Source organism: Leptopilina heterotoma, unplaced genomic scaffold (genome assembly GCF_015476425.1).
Source record: "Leptopilina heterotoma isolate Lh14 unplaced genomic scaffold, ASM1547642v1 Lhet_92, whole genome shotgun sequence".
NCBI classification, from domain to species: Eukaryota; Metazoa; Arthropoda; class Insecta; order Hymenoptera; family Figitidae; genus Leptopilina; species Leptopilina heterotoma.
The window spans coordinates 392,738-409,311 of NW_025111199.1; the positions used below are offsets into that span (position 1 = coordinate 392,738).

Sequence of the window (16,574 nt, forward strand, 5' to 3'; positions counted from 1 at the left end):
TATAACGTTACCTTTGAGTAAATTTTGTCAAGAAAAGCAAATCGTTCTAATTGCTTTATACCCAAATTCTACGCATATTTTGCAGCCCCTAGACGTTTCATTCTTCAACACTTTCAAAGTAAATTGGCAAAAAACATGAAAAGGCTTTTGTGAACGAATTGCCAATATCACTATAAAAAAATTCCAGTTTGCCTCAGTACTTAAAACAACTTTAGACAATATGAATGTGAAACAAATTTTACCAAATGGCTTTAGAGTGTGTGGTTTATATCCTCTAAACTGTGATGCTGTAGACTTTTCAAAAGTTTTTAAGAAAATACTTACTCCTACGTATCAAAATGAAAACAATTCTGAAACTCAAAGTACTGTATGTCCTGATGAACAGGTTTTTCAACTTGTGGAGCAGAAACTAGATCCGTATTTATTAGAATTATTCAAAAGTAATGAAAACATAAACTGGACAGGAAGACTCGAAGATACAAGCTTATTTGAATTTTGGTTGAAATTAAAAAATTCCTCAGTTTTGAACGTAGAAACCATTGACCAAGACCACACTTCCAATCATGATGATATAATGGTATATTATTAATAAAATGTTTTTTCTATTTATATTAATGATTAAATAAATTTAATGTTCCTGTCCTTTCATTTTAAATTCCTGTTCCTTTCAGGCCGACAATTTGATTTCTGCTTCAACTTCATCCCGTAATGCTGATTTTGACGATGAAAGTGTTCAAAACATGGACATTCAACAAGATTTAATACTCGAAGATCGAGAAATATTAAATGACCAGGAACGAAGTTCCTTTCAGGCCGACAATTTGATTTCTGCTTCAACTTCATCCCGTAATGCTGATTTTAACGATGGAAGTGCTCAAAACATGGACATTCAACTCGAAGATCGAGAAATATTAAATGACCAAGAACGAATCATAATGAAGATGGTGCTTGATTCAGACGTGGAAGAGACAGATACGGTATTCGAGGACATTCAAATCATTCAAGAGTCAGAAAAAATATCTATGGAGCAATTTACGACCAGTTTTTCCAAAACTCAATCACTAACTGAGTTTGAAGATGAGATTGAAACGTTGACACAGCTAACCGACTGTAGTTCCCTTTTACATTTCGATACGAAGACTAATTCAGTACTTTCAGAACTTAACCGAATTGAAATCGGCGAGTCTATTATTTTAGATTTTACACATTCAGATTTTCCGCCGAATATTATTAATTCAGAAACTCATCCTGTTGAACAGAAGTCTTCTTCAAATTTAGAAATAATTATTCAGTTCCAAAATAAAGAAACAATTATTTCACAACCAATAAGCGTATTGGGTGAAGAGATTTTAAAATTCCCAGCTCAATCTGATCAGATGTTAGAAAACTCTTCTTCGACTCCTTCAACCTCTCTAAAAGATGTCACAAATAATATTGAAGCTGATATTTCAAAATCTGAAATAAATTTTAAAACTCTTTTGCATTATCCGGAATTAGATTTGAAAGTACAAAAGAAAAAGCGTGCAAACAGCGGACTAAAAATACCTTCAGTTCTGTCTAGTCCTCAATGGCAAGAAATTGCACGAGAGAAAGAAAATTTAAAACTTAAAAAGTTAGAAGAATTAGAGTTAAAAAGAATAATTAGACGAGAAAAGCAAGAAAAAACAAAAATTGACAAAGAAAATAAGCGCGTGAAAAGAGAAGAACGGAACTATGAAAAAGAGCAAACACGTTTACAAAAAGAAAAAGAAAAATTTTTAAAGCAACAACAAAAAATTAAAAATTTAGAAGCTAAAGCACTCTCCAAAGAAGAATTATTATTAACGAAACGAGAAGCCGTTGAACTGAGAAAACAAATAGAGGACATGCAAGCGAAAGAAGCTGAACTGTTAAAAGAAAATTGACTGGAAAAGACAGAACCAAAAAAAAATATTATTTTATATTTATTAAATTATTATAAAAAATTATGTACCCGTTTGTGATATTAATTAAAAGAAATAACATTATTAAATAGATACGAATTCGTGCTTTATTTATAAACTTGATTTTAATTAATTTTTCTTCTAAATATTTTATAAATCATTTTTTGCAGTTAGAATATTTTAAATATGCATCTATTACTAAAATCAAATAAACAATAGCTTATTTTAGCCATCCACGATATTTGACACGCGAAAATACACACATCCGCGATATTTGACACGCGAAAATACCCTCAAGCCATTACAAGTCCCGCGAAATTACAAGCAAAGGAGTCTTCTATTTAATCATTTATTTAACGATTAAAACTATTTTCTATAACATTGGCAATTTTTTTTTAAAGAAAAGAAAGCTTAAATATTCATTTAAAATAAAAAACAAAGCCATATACATTCATTTATAATTTTTAAACCACTTGGATGTATGACGTATTCAAAATTCCTCGATAATACCCACATTTACCCTAATGAAAATTTAAACGATTCTAAATTTAATTTATCCAAATACCAATTAATATTTATTTATAGTACTATTTGAATCAAACAATGTAATCAAATTATTAAGAAAAATTAAAACAAGCGTTGGGCGATTTTTTCATCTACCAATTTCTTCAATTTCAAAAAGCAATCCTTTCTTTTTTCTTCAGGAACTTTTTTCCAATAATCTTTAATGACGAAAAAATAATCATTGACAGCTTCAAATCGTCTAAGATCTGTTTCTGTGTCAGATTGATTTCTTTGACCTGAAAAATATTAAATTTATTAATTTATTTATTACTTGCTATTATTTTCTATTAATTTTCAAAATAAATTAATAATTTTCCATCTTAAATAATAAAAATAAAAAAATTGTTACCACAATCAATTGTTACCTTCTTCAATTTGTCGTAGTTCATTATTATCATCTTCGCCACTACAAGAATGACAATTCTCATCATCAATAATTTCACAATCCTCCATATTTTGAAAATTATCATCAATTAATTCAATGTCTCCAGCGGAGTCATCGTCCATTTGTTGGCAGGGCAAATGATAAGTTGCCAAAGTTCTAAATAAAAAACGGATAAATTAGTCTTTAATCTTTCCAGAAATTTAAATCACAAACATAATCTTCCAAGTCTGACTCCAAAAAAAAAATTATATCGGACTTTAAAGCACTTTCAAAACCCAAATTAAAATTTTTTTCAAATTCCTTCGTTTAAATATGAGATAAAGTAAACTACTAACAGTATCTATATCGTTTTATGACTTTTGATGATCTGGTACTAATTTATTATGTCCATGGAAAATAACATTTTTGTAAGGACTCTTGGATCAAGTTTTTATATCATTAAAAATTATTAATGTCTTCCATAAAGAAACTAACAATTTTTCTTTAAATAATGAAAAAATATGCGAAAGACCCGAATTTCAAATTAAACTCCTATTGAAAACTAGATCGAAGCTTTTCAAAAGCTTTCAGTGAAAGGTTACAGCTTTCTCGAGACTACAGTAAATCCTTTCCTTGAGATTTCAGAGGAAAATTCATTGAGGCGGACATTTAGGTAAACTATTTTTTTGTATAATAAATGAGTTCAGATTCTTGACTTTGCAAATAAATTATATAAATTAACAATTTTTAAAATATGATTTGATAAAAGATTATAATAATATTATAATTTATACATACACGGGTGGTTCATTGCACTTTTTAACAAAGTCCATGATTGTAACATATGGAAACGATGAAGTTGACTCATTTTCTGGGGTTGCCGATCCTGATGGAATATATTCCTTATGAGTTGCATTATAATATTGTGTCCTTAGGAGATGCCACATATTCTGGATTTCTGTTACTAATAGTTGATAAATAAGAATATTACTAAAACCGTTGCAAAGTTAAAATTGAAATTTTTGTGTTCACTTCATGAACACTTTGCTTTTCTATTAAAACTTTATTTTTTAAATAATATAAATTGCATTATTCCCGTAAAGTATTGTAATAAAATATCAAAACTCACAAAAATTAATTTTTTGAAAATTTCTATTTTTTAATATTTTATTGTAAATCAACATAGTTTTAGAAAAAAAATGAATTTTTCGGTTTTAATCCTCATTACTTCTATAAATACTCATACAAAATATACTTTATATAGACCAATAGATTCGTCTTGATACTCTTGTAAAAATTGAAATATTTATAAAGAAATGGAATTTGAAAATTGTCACAAAACAATGATTTTATGAAGAAGCAATAATAATATCATACAAAAAATAATTAATTTATAATTTCTTGTTTTTGGTAAGATTTAAAAAATGTTAACCTGAATATTCTTTTTGTGTAACCAAGTACATCTCTGACGCTATTTCATTCCATGTTTTTCTTTTTTTAGTCACATCTCTAAAATCTTCTCTTTCTCTATCATAAATTATTGGGCACTGTTCAACTAAATTAATTAAAATTTCCTTTGGATCAACACTTTGAGCTTCTGCCATTTTTAATTGTTTTAAATGAATATCAATTGAAAGCTGTTCAAATTAATAAACGTTTAATTATTTTTATTTTAATACATGAAGTTAGTTTTAAATTAATATTCCCTTGTTTTTATTTTTGTTTCATTGAATAAACAAAATATGATAAAAGGTTAATAAAAAATATCAATTAGTGAAGAAGTGTGCACTTGGATCATAAATAGGAATCAAAGATAAATAATAACAAAATGAACCTACACACTGATGAACATAAATTAATTGATATAGTGCGTTCTAACCCCTGGATTTACGAATCAGAATTTCACCAGACCTACAAAGAAAAGGAGAAAACTGCTAAGTGGAATATAATTAATGAGCAACTATGGGCAATGGGAGTCCAAATTGAAGGTAAGTTTTATTTATTTTCTAAATTTAATTTAATAAGATTTCACTATAATGAAATAATTATATTTAAATTAGTTAAATTAGTTAAAGAAATTTAATACAACAAAAATTCTTAATTTAAAAACATGTTTATTCGGCGTGTAAAATTTTATTTAAAAAATAATAAAAATAATTTGTTGCAGATCCGAGGAAATGTTGGAAAAATTTAAGAGAAACTTTTACACGCTACGATAAAAAAGATAATAGGAACTGGTACTTATATGACTATTTATCCTTCTTGAAGCCTCATATTAAACACAGAAGGTATATTTTCTTTCAAATAAAATAAACTATATTAAGCTCTTTTTCAATTCTTTATTTATTTACTTATGGAGTGAACTCAAAATATGTGGATAAAATTTTTTTAAGATATATCATCTAAATTATTTTTTTTGGAAATTGATTTTGAAACTATAAATGTATAATTGATTTCACCTGGAATACAAAATAGTATATTTTTATTGTACTAAAGATAATAATATTACATATAGGTACAACTATAAATCTTTAACAAAATAAAATATTAATAGCAAATTAAAATAAATAATCTGCTATAGTAGCTTCAAATAACTTACTATAAGAATAATTTTTAAATAATTTCTTTATCATTCTAAAAATAATTTTAATGCAGTTTTCATTCAAGTTTTATTAAAATTAAAGTTTTTAAAATTTGTTCGTTAACATTAGAAACATTATACATTTTTGAAATAATAAAATTTAACTGCTAAGAATTTAATTTTAAGTCTGTAAATAAAAAATAAATCAAACAAATAATAATTTTCCTATAGGATCATTGGAAAGACGCCTAAAAACAATGAAATGATCACTTGTATATTGTATTATTATTATTATTATTATTTTTTGCTTAGGGACTTTTGGGAAATCTGCCTACAGATACCTTGGATTCCGCACTCCAAGGTTATGTGGGGTTGGTATGATAAAAAAAACAAAAGGAAATATAAAAAAAAGAAGAATAAATAAATGTTATAATAAATTTAACAAACTGGCGACCTACTACCAGCCCGACCCACTAAAACCCGTAACCCTTCTTTTGGAGCCCTTTACCCTCCCTCGGAACTGTCGTAAGACTTTAGCCTTCGAGGGTGGCGCTCCAACTCTGTCGCTAATGCGACTTTCTGCTTTACTCTGCGGTCATCCTGCGTTAATAGTTAAAAATTCAAAACTATTTCAATATAAAAGCGGAATTAACAGCACAACAATAATAAAAAAAAATGTTTAATTAAGTGTAAACAGTCAAAAGATAAAATTGCAAACGGATATATAAAAAAAAGAAAAAAAAATAAACGCGTATATAATATTAGAAACATAAAACGGAATATATTAAAATTGTATAAGGACAAATAAATCACAAAATAAATTAACAAAAAACAAACCAAACAAATTAAAAGCTGTTTAAATTACGCTTTTTTGGCGGCCGTCGAGATCTTTCCTCGACATAACCGAGATTATGAAGTTCTCGACTTGCCGCCAATTCTCTTCTGACTGGGTCATCAGCGATACCATGTTCTCTTCGCCTTATCCTGATACCAAGGTGCGAGGTCGCTTCCTTGATACTGCTCACTGCAGAACAGGATATTGACCTCATTTTCCCTAGCTGTTTGCATCAGGAGCACCTGTGCATCCTTACTTGTATGCAGGTTGACTTAAAGGAGCTTTAGGGATTTGCCCTTTTAAGTTTCTCCAGTTCCTCCTTGTAAACCGGGCAGGAAATTCTTCCAGGGATATGGTTGACTTCCGTTTTTCCCAAATCTGTACACGTTATGCACTTTGGCTTGTCACTAGTACACTTTTTGGAGAAGTGTCCCGCTTCGCCGCATCTCCGACAGTTTTTTGTTCTGTCAGGGCCCTTGCAAATTCGGGTCACGTGTCCATAGGCTAGGCACTTTTGACATCTTGTCACTTCTAAGTGCGTTCGGATGGATGCGTTTATCCAACCAATACGCACTTTGCCTAGCTTAAGCAGACTCTCGCTGTCCGTTTCACTCAAGCGTACTAGTCCCACTTTCGTACCACCAAAACGTGTCAGAAGTCGGCAAGTCACATCTAATTCGGGCTTTTGCAACTTCTGCTTTAAGACGGTTAAAACGTCCTCTTCTGAAGTTGTTTCGTCAAGTTCCCGAATTTCGAGGGTCTTTTTACTGACAAGAGCCGTAACCTCGGCCTTGTCCTGAAGAACGGAGGTAAGATTCTGAGCGAACTTTGAAGTTTCGCCCCCCTTTTTTACCACAACGAGAACCTCCTTTTTAAGAGTTCTCCTAATTTTCACAATCTCTGTGCCAGTTTCCTCTGGCTTTACCGAAGTTGTTGCCAGTTTTATAAGATCATAGTAGGTCTCTGGATTCCGGGCCAAAATTTTTATTGCCTCCGTTGTTCTAATTTTGGGGGGGGGGCGCTTCTGAAGTCGCTCCCTCTCCTCCGCTTTCTTCAAGGCCTTTCTCTTACGGGCCTCCCGTTTCCTATTGGAGACGGTTTCAAAGTCTTTTTCGTTTTCAGGCTTATTTTCCACAGTTGCCTCCGAATAAGAAGCAACCCTGGCCGAAGCAGCCTTACTCACCTCCGTCTCCATAACAGTAGGGTTTTCCTTGGTCTCCTTGCTCTTAACCCTCTTACCCTTGGGAGTGGTCACAGTAGAATCAGTCTCCGGACCTTCATACTCTCTAGGGCGCTTCTTTGGGTCGATGGGCTTGCTCTCGCCAGATGTGGCGTGAGACATCGATCTAGGAATTTCAGGATTCGACTTTGGTTTGCTTGGGCTAATGAAGGGCCTAGGTATAAAACGCAGGTTACAGCGAAGCACCTCGTGCACCTTCCCCAATTCCACCATTCCATCCTGAACATCCTTGCTAATGTTTCTTTGTTTCCTGCAAGCACGCCACATGCTGTCAAGTATTTTTGGGATCAGATCGACCTGTTCTAAAACATTTTCTTCGAATCTGCTAAGTCCCACATCCTCAGAATTTTTGCTTTCGCTCCCTCCAAAATCCTTGGAGCCGTCTGCACCGACTACCGGGCCTTCAACCCGATCAGAATCGGTGGTGGGATTACCCTCTACAGAGGTACCCACTTGGAGTAATTTAATTGATTCTTTATCCATTTCATCATTTTTTTTAATTCTTTGCCCCGTATCGAGGGAACGATCGAGCCTAAACAGGGTACTACCATCTGGCCAAGATGGACCCTGAACCGCCTCCGTTAGTTACATAGACGTTATAGCATTGCTGGGCACTTCGACTTCAAATCCATCCATGTCAGAACCAACACCTTCACCCAGTGTCTCGCCTGTTACCGGTTTCAATTCTCAAAATTTGTCAAAAAATTTATCTTCTACTCGAAATCTATCTGTTTTACATTCAAAAGTTTCTTAACAATCCTCTTCCTCGCCTACTGCGGCTTTTAATTTATCATATACGCAAAAAAGACCTGCTCAATCTACATCATCAGCATCGAATTCTACAACGAAGCAAAACAAAAAAATGAAGAGATCGTCCGTTCCTGCAGCTTCAAAAGTAAATCACAATCTTCCCACTCTAGCAACAAAACCGAAAACAGTTTGTAAAGTACCTCAATTGGACAAATTTGCAGTAAATAAAAAAAAGAAATTGGATTATGAAATGGAGAATGTACGTCTGTTTTGTCAGGATGCTATGAAGCTAAATGAAAAAGTCTATAAAGTATTAGAAGAACGTTTTCCTCTTTCCAGAATTTAAATAAAATATTTAGAAAATTATGTTTTAACTTTTATTACATTAAACTTGTTACAACAATTTTTCTCAAATGAAATTCCCTGACTTTTCTAGTTTTCACATGTCTCAAATAATATTTTCCCATTTACATTAAAAGTTTGATTTATATAAAAAGTAATTAATTAAAAAGCAAAATTTATAAAAACATAGAATTTTTTATTGCTATATTAATCATTTATAGAAAAATATCTCAGTTTTCAACATTTTTTCGTTGGTATTTTAAAAATTATTCATTTGTGACATGAAATCGATGTAAAACGTATGTATTTAAGATACTTTATTGCGGTCTGTTTTTGTAACACGATTTAAAAAATAAAAGTAAGTAATTTAATTTCGAAAATATAAAAACTAATAGTTTTTATATGACTTTTAACTGTCCATCAATTAGAATAACCTCTTCTATTAATCGGCTTTTCTTTGCAGTCAATTCCCTTAACAAGGATTTTCCAGGTGTTTTTTCATTTTTTCTTACTTTTCAATACAAAATAAAATTCACTGACATTTCCAGGTTTCGAGACATTGTAGCAACCCTGATTGAAATAAAAAGTAAATAATAAATTAATAACAGGTAAAACAGTATTATAACCTTTGACTGTTATATGCTAAATAAAAAATATTAGAAACTACATCTGCTGAAAATTTATATAATTTTTTATGCACGTAATTTAAAACATTTTTTTAATATTATTTATTTATTACTTAAATTACTTACCGTGTGTAATTTAAATGCTGATTGAAGTTTATGAATACCGAATAAATTAATATTAAACTGTATAATTTTATTTTTATTGTTCCTTTTTTTACCGAAGCAATTTAATACTTCAAAATTGACAGACACTAAAATTTAAATACTGAAAATAAATTTGAAATTGAAATATAAATAATTATTTTCTACACAGAACGATTTGTTTTACACATCTGTCAAACACGTGCTGTGAGCATGTCACGTTAACGAAATGTAAACGTTACGTTCACGTTAGTCGTCCGATTTATCAATTGTGGACTCAACCTCAGCCCTGACTCATGCGTCGTTTTACGTCATATCGCACAGAACACAAACGCGTGAGACAAACAACAAATTACTTTACACATTTTTACTTATCATCTTAATGAACAATTTTTGTAAACTTATTTTGTCTTAGGCATATTTCTTCTACATTTAGTTCTCTTCTTTTGACACCACAAAAAAGTTTTTGTTGACCCCATATCACAGGTTCGCACAATACTCAAATATACGTTCGTTTACACTACCGTCCACGAGTATCAGGACGATTACACGCGACTCTATGAAAAAAATGCCGTCGCTTTTTTAATCATGTCTCGAAAATAAAAGGAGATACAAAAACAACTTAAATACGGTTAGAAAGCTGATTAAAAAATTTTGGTCTACGTTTCATAATTATCTTTATAAATTGAAAAATTATATTAAAATTCGTCGGAAAAAATTAATTATTTAAAAATTTGTTGATTAAATTATGTGTAAGAATTCAGTTTTAAGAAACATTCAGTTATTCAATAAATTATCTATGTTTGTATTAAAATAATTAATTAACATGAAGAAATTGATCACACCGAGTCGAAGACTCGGAGTGGTCCATTTATTCTTCATGTTTTTATTATAATATTTATATACCTAAGTTATTGAATTTCAAAAGAATTGAATTTTAAATTTTTGAAAATCTTAACTCCTTCGGAAAAATAATAATAAAATATTTATTTAAAAATGAAGTTATTGGTGTTTTTGAATAATTTGACAATTAAAGACAATCGTAAATAAATTGTAATAGAACATTTTTTTTAGTAAGTATCTAATAATTTTTAGAATGAATCAGAATAATTTTTAGGCTCAGGGAAAAAGTCTTAATTTGGTCTGGAAATCAGGGAAAAGTCAAGGAAGAATACCCTAAACATTCTAATTTTAAAAAATTTTAATGAAATTTTAAAAAAATTAATTTTTGGCAATAAAGTTCTACAAACTCTAAATTATTAAAAAACTTTCTAATTATATACTTAAAAAATTAATTTATTTTAGAAAAAGTAATTAAAATTAGGTACATTTTGCTTCCTTATAAAGGAAGCTTTGTATTTGCAAAATTTTGGATTGTCATTTTTTGACATATTAGTACTTTATATATGCACAGGAACTTCACGTATAAATGTTTTAAATAAATAAATGAAAATTTCTATGTAATTTGAGCTCAGAAGTCCAAAAAATGTATTTAAAAAAATTGTCCGGTTTAACTAATTTTTTTTTGCATTTTTAATTTTACAAAAAACGTTTTTTGACCATAACTTTGGAAAAATGTTAGGACACCTATAAATGTTTTTCTTTAGTTTTGTAGAGTTTTTTCAAACACATCTATAATTTCCAACTTGTAGAGCATTAAAAAACGCTTCGATTGACCTATTTGTCAACTTGATTCGACTAGAAATTACGAAATTATTGGTATTTTAAAAATAAAAAAAAATTGTCGAAAATAACATTTTTAAAATTTTTTTTAATTAAGAGTTTTTCAATATTACTTAACAAATTATTTGTTTTTAATCCATATTACTTATAACAAAAGAAATATAAACAATTACACTACCGTCCAAAAGTATCAGGACGATTACATTCGACTCTATGAAAAAACATGCCATCACTTTTTCAATAATATCTCGGAAATAAAAGGAGGTACAAAAAAAAACTTAAATACGGTTAGAAAGCCGATTAAATTCTGCGTAAAATAAGCCGTCTTTGAAGTCATTTCGTTAATTATTTTTTGAGTTGTAGAGAGATAAAGAAATAAAAAAAATTTTCTCATTTTTGTCTCTTGACTTCAACTTTTTCAAAAATCTAGAAAAATTTAGATAAAATTTTTCTAAAAACGCACAAATCTTCGTTAGAATTTTAGCTTTAAAATAAGCCTTCGAAAATTAAAAAAGGTTAATCCGTCTTTAATATATCATTGAAAATTTTGAAGCCGTGTTTCGACCGATTGGTGCATTGAAATCATTGAAATTCAACTGTGACGACTTGATTGTGGATACGCGCGGCAGCGAATGACAGAGAAAACAGGAACGAATTCATGCGGGGAAACAATTAACTTTTGAGTTTCTTTATATTACTTGTGAAACATCATTATTTATTATTCTCCAGCAAAAATTCGTCCCTGTTTTCTCTCATTCGCTGCCGCGCGAAGCCAGAATCGAGTCGTCACAGTTGAATTTCAATGCACCAATCGGTCGAAACACAGCTTCACATTTTTAATGATATATCGAAGAAAGATTAATCTTTTTTAATTTTCGAAGACTTATTTTAAAGCTGAAGTTCTAACGAAGATGTCTGTGTTTTTAGAAAAATTTTATCTAAAATTTTATAGATTTTTTAAAAAGTTGAAGTCAAGAGACAAAAATGAGAAAATTTGATAATTTTTTTTATTTCTTTCTCACTCTACAACTTAAAAAATAATTAACGAAATGACTTCAAAGACGGCTTATTTTACGCAGAATTTAATCAGCTTTCTAACCGTATTTAAGTTTTTTTTGTACCTCCTTTTATTTCCGAAATATTATTGAAAAAGTGATAGCATGTTTTTTCATAGAGTCGAATGTAATCGTCCTGATACTTTTGGACGGTAGTGTATATATACTTGAAGAAAAAAAAATTACAAAAACATGAAACGCGTTTTTCTCGAAAACACAATTTTTAAAACAGAGAGATACTTTTCTATTAATCTAGGGAACTGATATTAAACAATTAAAATTAATTGTATTTCATTTAATTTGAATTGTATAATATTGAAAATAAAAATAAGTTTCTTGCTATTTAATTTCTATCTGCTATTTAAACAGTGTCAGAAAATTATATCGAAACATAGGGTTATAAATCGTACGCCATATGAAGCTACGCTAAGTCCAATAAAATGTGGATTAGTTAGTATTAATTTACCAAGAAACGTAGCGGATTCATTGGATACTGAAGAAGATTTGGAAGAAGCTCTAAAACAATTGAATGGAATTGATGAGAAAGAAAATATTATGGTGGACGTGGAAAACTCTCCTATTGATGAAAAAATTGACGTGGAGGAACAACCTTCGAAAAATGTAAATACTTGCAATAATCCTCTACCCTGTGGAAGTTGTGGCTTGGAATTAAATATTAATAATTCTGCTTTATGCACCAAGTGCAACCTACACATGCATATTAATTGTGGCGTTTTAGATTTAACAACTGAAAACAGCCTTATGTGTTCTTCATGTGCTAAGGGAATGACGATTGTTGACAGTCAACAGGATTGCTAAGAAAGACAACAAATTGTAGCTAAGAAAATGCAAACGTTTTCTCAAGAGAAATTTCCCTCCTTGATAATTGGAGATTGCATCACGCTATTAGTTTTCTTCTGTTGACCGAGGACCCCTTGACTTTGCAAATATATTGGAGTTATTATGGACATTAAAAATGGTGTCCATCAAATTGGAACGGAGAGTGTCATACTTAAAGGTTATTTTTTTAATTACATTATTTTCAATTATAATGATTTTAATTTTTATTATTAATTAAAATTTTCTTTAATTAAATTCTTTTTAAATTAAAATTTTATTATTAATTAAATGTTTTATAAAACATTTAATTTTTAAATTATTCAAAGTTATTTTATAACATAATTTTGCAATTACATTTAATTTTTTATTAAAGGCTGGTTTCCGAGAACCGACATTAAAAAATCTGGAACCGTTAAGATTGGACTTGGTTATGTTAACAGAGATGATATTTTAACTTTGAGAAGGGCAGCATCTCGGCAGTCCATGTGTGGAGGACTCGGTTACAAAAAGTGTAACTGCACAGCAGCTTCCAACCAATGTCAAAATAATCTGTTTTAAATTATAATGCAATTCTCGATGTCACCAATCTACATCTTGTTGGAACAAATGAAATAAAATTCAAATTAACGCTGACAATAAATAAATAATGTTTACAAAACTTGTTTATAAATCGATGCTTACACTGCGTTATATAATACACGTCAAATTTTCTATTTGCCAGAGGCCATTTTGGCAAGTAGCTTAATAACGAGGAAATAAGCTTAATTACTGATTGACTCCAGGCAAATAGAAGAATACACATCTTCCACATGTCCATTCTTCTATTTGTCAAAATTTAGCGTAATTCCTAGGCATTAAGCTACTTGCCTACGACATATACATTGAACCACTTCAATTTTATGAGAAATGACTGATTGAAATTTTTCTTATTTAATATATGAGGTAGAATTACCGAAACAGACTATGTCGAAAAATTTTCGGCACGTAGGTTTATTATTTACAAAGAAAAACTAAAAAAACTGTCTTTCACGTACAAAACAAAAAATTTGGTGGAAGTCTAATGACGTTTTCTGTTGAAATAGGAAGTTTCAAAAAAGAGTAAACTTGTGATTTATTTTGCTTTGGGTGTCAACTTCCACCAAAAATTTGGTGGAAGTCTAATGACGTTTTTTGTTGAAATAGGAAGTTTCAAAAATGAGTAAACTTGTGATTTATTTCGCTTTGGGTGTCAACTTCAATGTGATAAAGAATTTTAAATCTTACATAAATGGCATACGGGGGTAAGTAGGTAAAATTTGCCCCGCTTGAAATCGGTTCAAATTAATTCCACATATTACCACCAACATGAGTAACAATTCCTATAAATATGAACTTAAAATTTGATTTTTTGGGGGAGTTATGGAGGGGGAAAGCAAAATCGAAAAACTCATTTTTCTCGAAAACTACTAAACCGAATTCAATGAAATTTCAACATTTTTTTTTGAGGTCAATTTTTTGAAGTTACACCAACTTAAAATTTCTTTGGATTTGATTTTGTACAAAAACCGTAAGTCGTACTGAAAAATTTCTTAAATAAAAGTTGTAGAGAACAAATTTCTATACATTTTATCTCATTGGGCCCCTACTGTACAACTTAATGTGCGAAAGCTAGAGGGCGCCAAAATTGCAAAGAATCAGTTTGTCCCGTTTTTCGTATCAAAAAAACTATTTTTGCGTTTTAGTGTAAATAGAAAAGTTGTAGAGCTTAAAGGAACTTACAAAATTCATATACAGAATTTTTTCTTACGTTGCACTCTTTCGGAGGTACAATCTACTTATTAAATGTTACGTATAAGTAATCCATATAACACAGGACCACAACATTTTCTTAAAGGAAATATTGACCGGACTATATTTTTTTATGTTTTTTGAGTCGTTGAATTCGAATCCGAACTCAGATTTCCGACATCACGTCAAGTATCTTCAAAATAGCGAATACAATATGGCTGTCGAATTATTTAAAAATTTATCAGATTTACTTGAAACTTGTTACTCGAGGGTTTTTGGGATCGCTGAATACGTATTTCACCTTAGTTATTCAAAGTGGCTGACGAATTTTTAAAAAATTCATTTTTTAAAATTGGTCAGCCATATTGAATCCGCCATTTTCAATTAATAAGTTTCAGGCGAATTAGGTGAATATTAAAAAATTGACGCTATATAGGATCTGCCATTCTTATTTTTGAATATTTACGAGTTTTTTTTATTGTTTAACATTACGTAATATTTTTTCAGTGTGTTAAAGTTGTTTTTTAATAGAATCTTCTGCTTATTTCTATTTACATCTTGTTTACAGTCAGTTTCTTCGAATTTCATTAATTTGTGAAGAAACTTGACGTGACGACCTCCCCTTACAAGGGGCGCTATTGAAATTCCGCACAAGGGCGCTAAAACGGCTAAGGCCGGCACTGCACCTAATGGAAGGCTTTGTCAACCACTTATTTTGAAACGGGTTGGTTTCTGTTGTGGGAAAAGAGAGAGCCTTGCTATGGCCTCAAAAACTAAAAATTGTTTCCAAAAACTATCATAGCGACAGTTTTGAAGGAAGCACATGTCGAAAATTGTTAAGTGAGGCAGATAAACTAAATGATTTTGAAATTTATGAAAAAGTTGGATATTTGGAAATTGTTCCCTACATGTTGCCTTCAAAGCTATAGACAAAGTTGTAAACTGATGCTTTACATCGGGAAAGGTTAATGGTCCATTGGAAATTTATTTAAAAGAGTTAGAGCAAGCAATCTACAGTGTCAAAAATATTTCAATAACTCTGAAAAAAATTATTTTTTGTGTATTATATTGTATAATATAATTATAATATATATAAACATGTATAGACATACATTTCGTCACCTTAATCTGCAAACCTTGTAACTCCATTTAATGCAACTTTAAAGAAGAGCAATAAAACTGTTTATAAACATTAGATTGGATATTTAGGAAAAAGTATGGATTTTGTTAGATGTTGAGGGACTTCTTTTACATAATAATATAAAATTTTTTTAACTTACCTCTTTCTACAACTGTTTATTCTTTTAATTATGGAGTTCCGAGGTTAGTACTTGATACTAATAAAAAATTTCCGGAGTAACGAGGTTAGTACTTTGAACGAATATTAAGTCCGTAGCAGTATAAGCATGTAAGAAGTGCCCCCTCTTGTATTGGGTCTATATTTTGGGAATAATCTTGACCTAATATGAGACTTATTTTCACCAAGTTTTAACTCGAAAAAAATTTTGTTTTTGAGTTATACAATTTTTTTGAAAAATTTAAAAAAATTCAAAAATTTTTTTCCTTCAAAATGGTTGAACCGATTTTTATAAAAAAAAATTTTTTGTACAATACAATATGAACAGTTATTAAAAAAAAATTTCCGACCAAATTCTAACAAAGAAAGTCAGTAAAAAGTCAGTAAAAAAATTTTTTTTTATTCTTTTTTTAAAAAACATTTTTTTTTAAATAATAGGCATTTCAAAGTAACATATATTTTTTGCAAGATGATTGAAAGGGTACTTCATACTTTGAAAAATAAAAAACCGTTTTTTGGCCCCTAAATAGTACAGTTTTCTATATAAACGAGGGGCCAACATTTTTT

General features: G+C 29.9%; 2 protein-coding genes across 2 annotated transcripts; one reads left to right on the forward strand and one right to left on the reverse strand.

The window, feature by feature from the left end:
* Window positions 1-1,797: 1,797 nt before the first annotated feature.
* Window positions 1,798-3,797, reverse strand: LOC122511997. Its single transcript, XM_043627601.1, has 2 exons — window positions 3,649-3,797; window positions 1,798-3,027 (listed from the first exon to the last, which is right to left on the reverse strand). Exons 1-2 carry the CDS (start codon window positions 3,795-3,797, stop codon window positions 2,841-2,843), a joined length of 336 nt encoding a protein of 111 aa, XP_043483536.1. The 3' UTR covers window positions 1,798-2,840.
* A 4,571-nt stretch (window positions 3,798-8,368) lies between these two features.
* On the forward strand, window positions 8,369-13,463 carry LOC122511998. Its single transcript, XM_043627602.1, has 3 exons — window positions 8,369-8,515; window positions 12,473-13,121; window positions 13,317-13,463. Exons 1-2 carry the CDS (start codon window positions 8,369-8,371, stop codon window positions 12,920-12,922), a joined length of 597 nt encoding a protein of 198 aa, XP_043483537.1. The 3' UTR covers window positions 12,923-13,121; window positions 13,317-13,463.
* Window positions 13,464-16,574: the final 3,111 nt, after the last annotated feature.

Bases quoted from the DNA above. Each gene is read 5' to 3' on its own strand.
- LOC122511997 (XM_043627601.1), bottom strand. From the start codon at position 3,797: ATGTGGCATCTCCTAAGGACACAATATTATAATGCAACTCATAAGGAA. The intron at 3,028-3,648 runs GTATGTATAAAT...TTTTTTATTTAG, and splicing joins AAGTGCAATGAACCACCCGT to AACTTTGGCAACTTATCATT.
- LOC122511998 (XM_043627602.1), top strand. From the start codon at position 8,369: ATGAAGAGATCGTCCGTTCCTGCAGCTTCAAAAGTAAATCACAATCTT. The intron at 8,516-12,472 runs GTACGTCTGTTT...CTATTTAAACAG, and splicing joins TGGATTATGAAATGGAGAAT to TGTCAGAAAATTATATCGAA.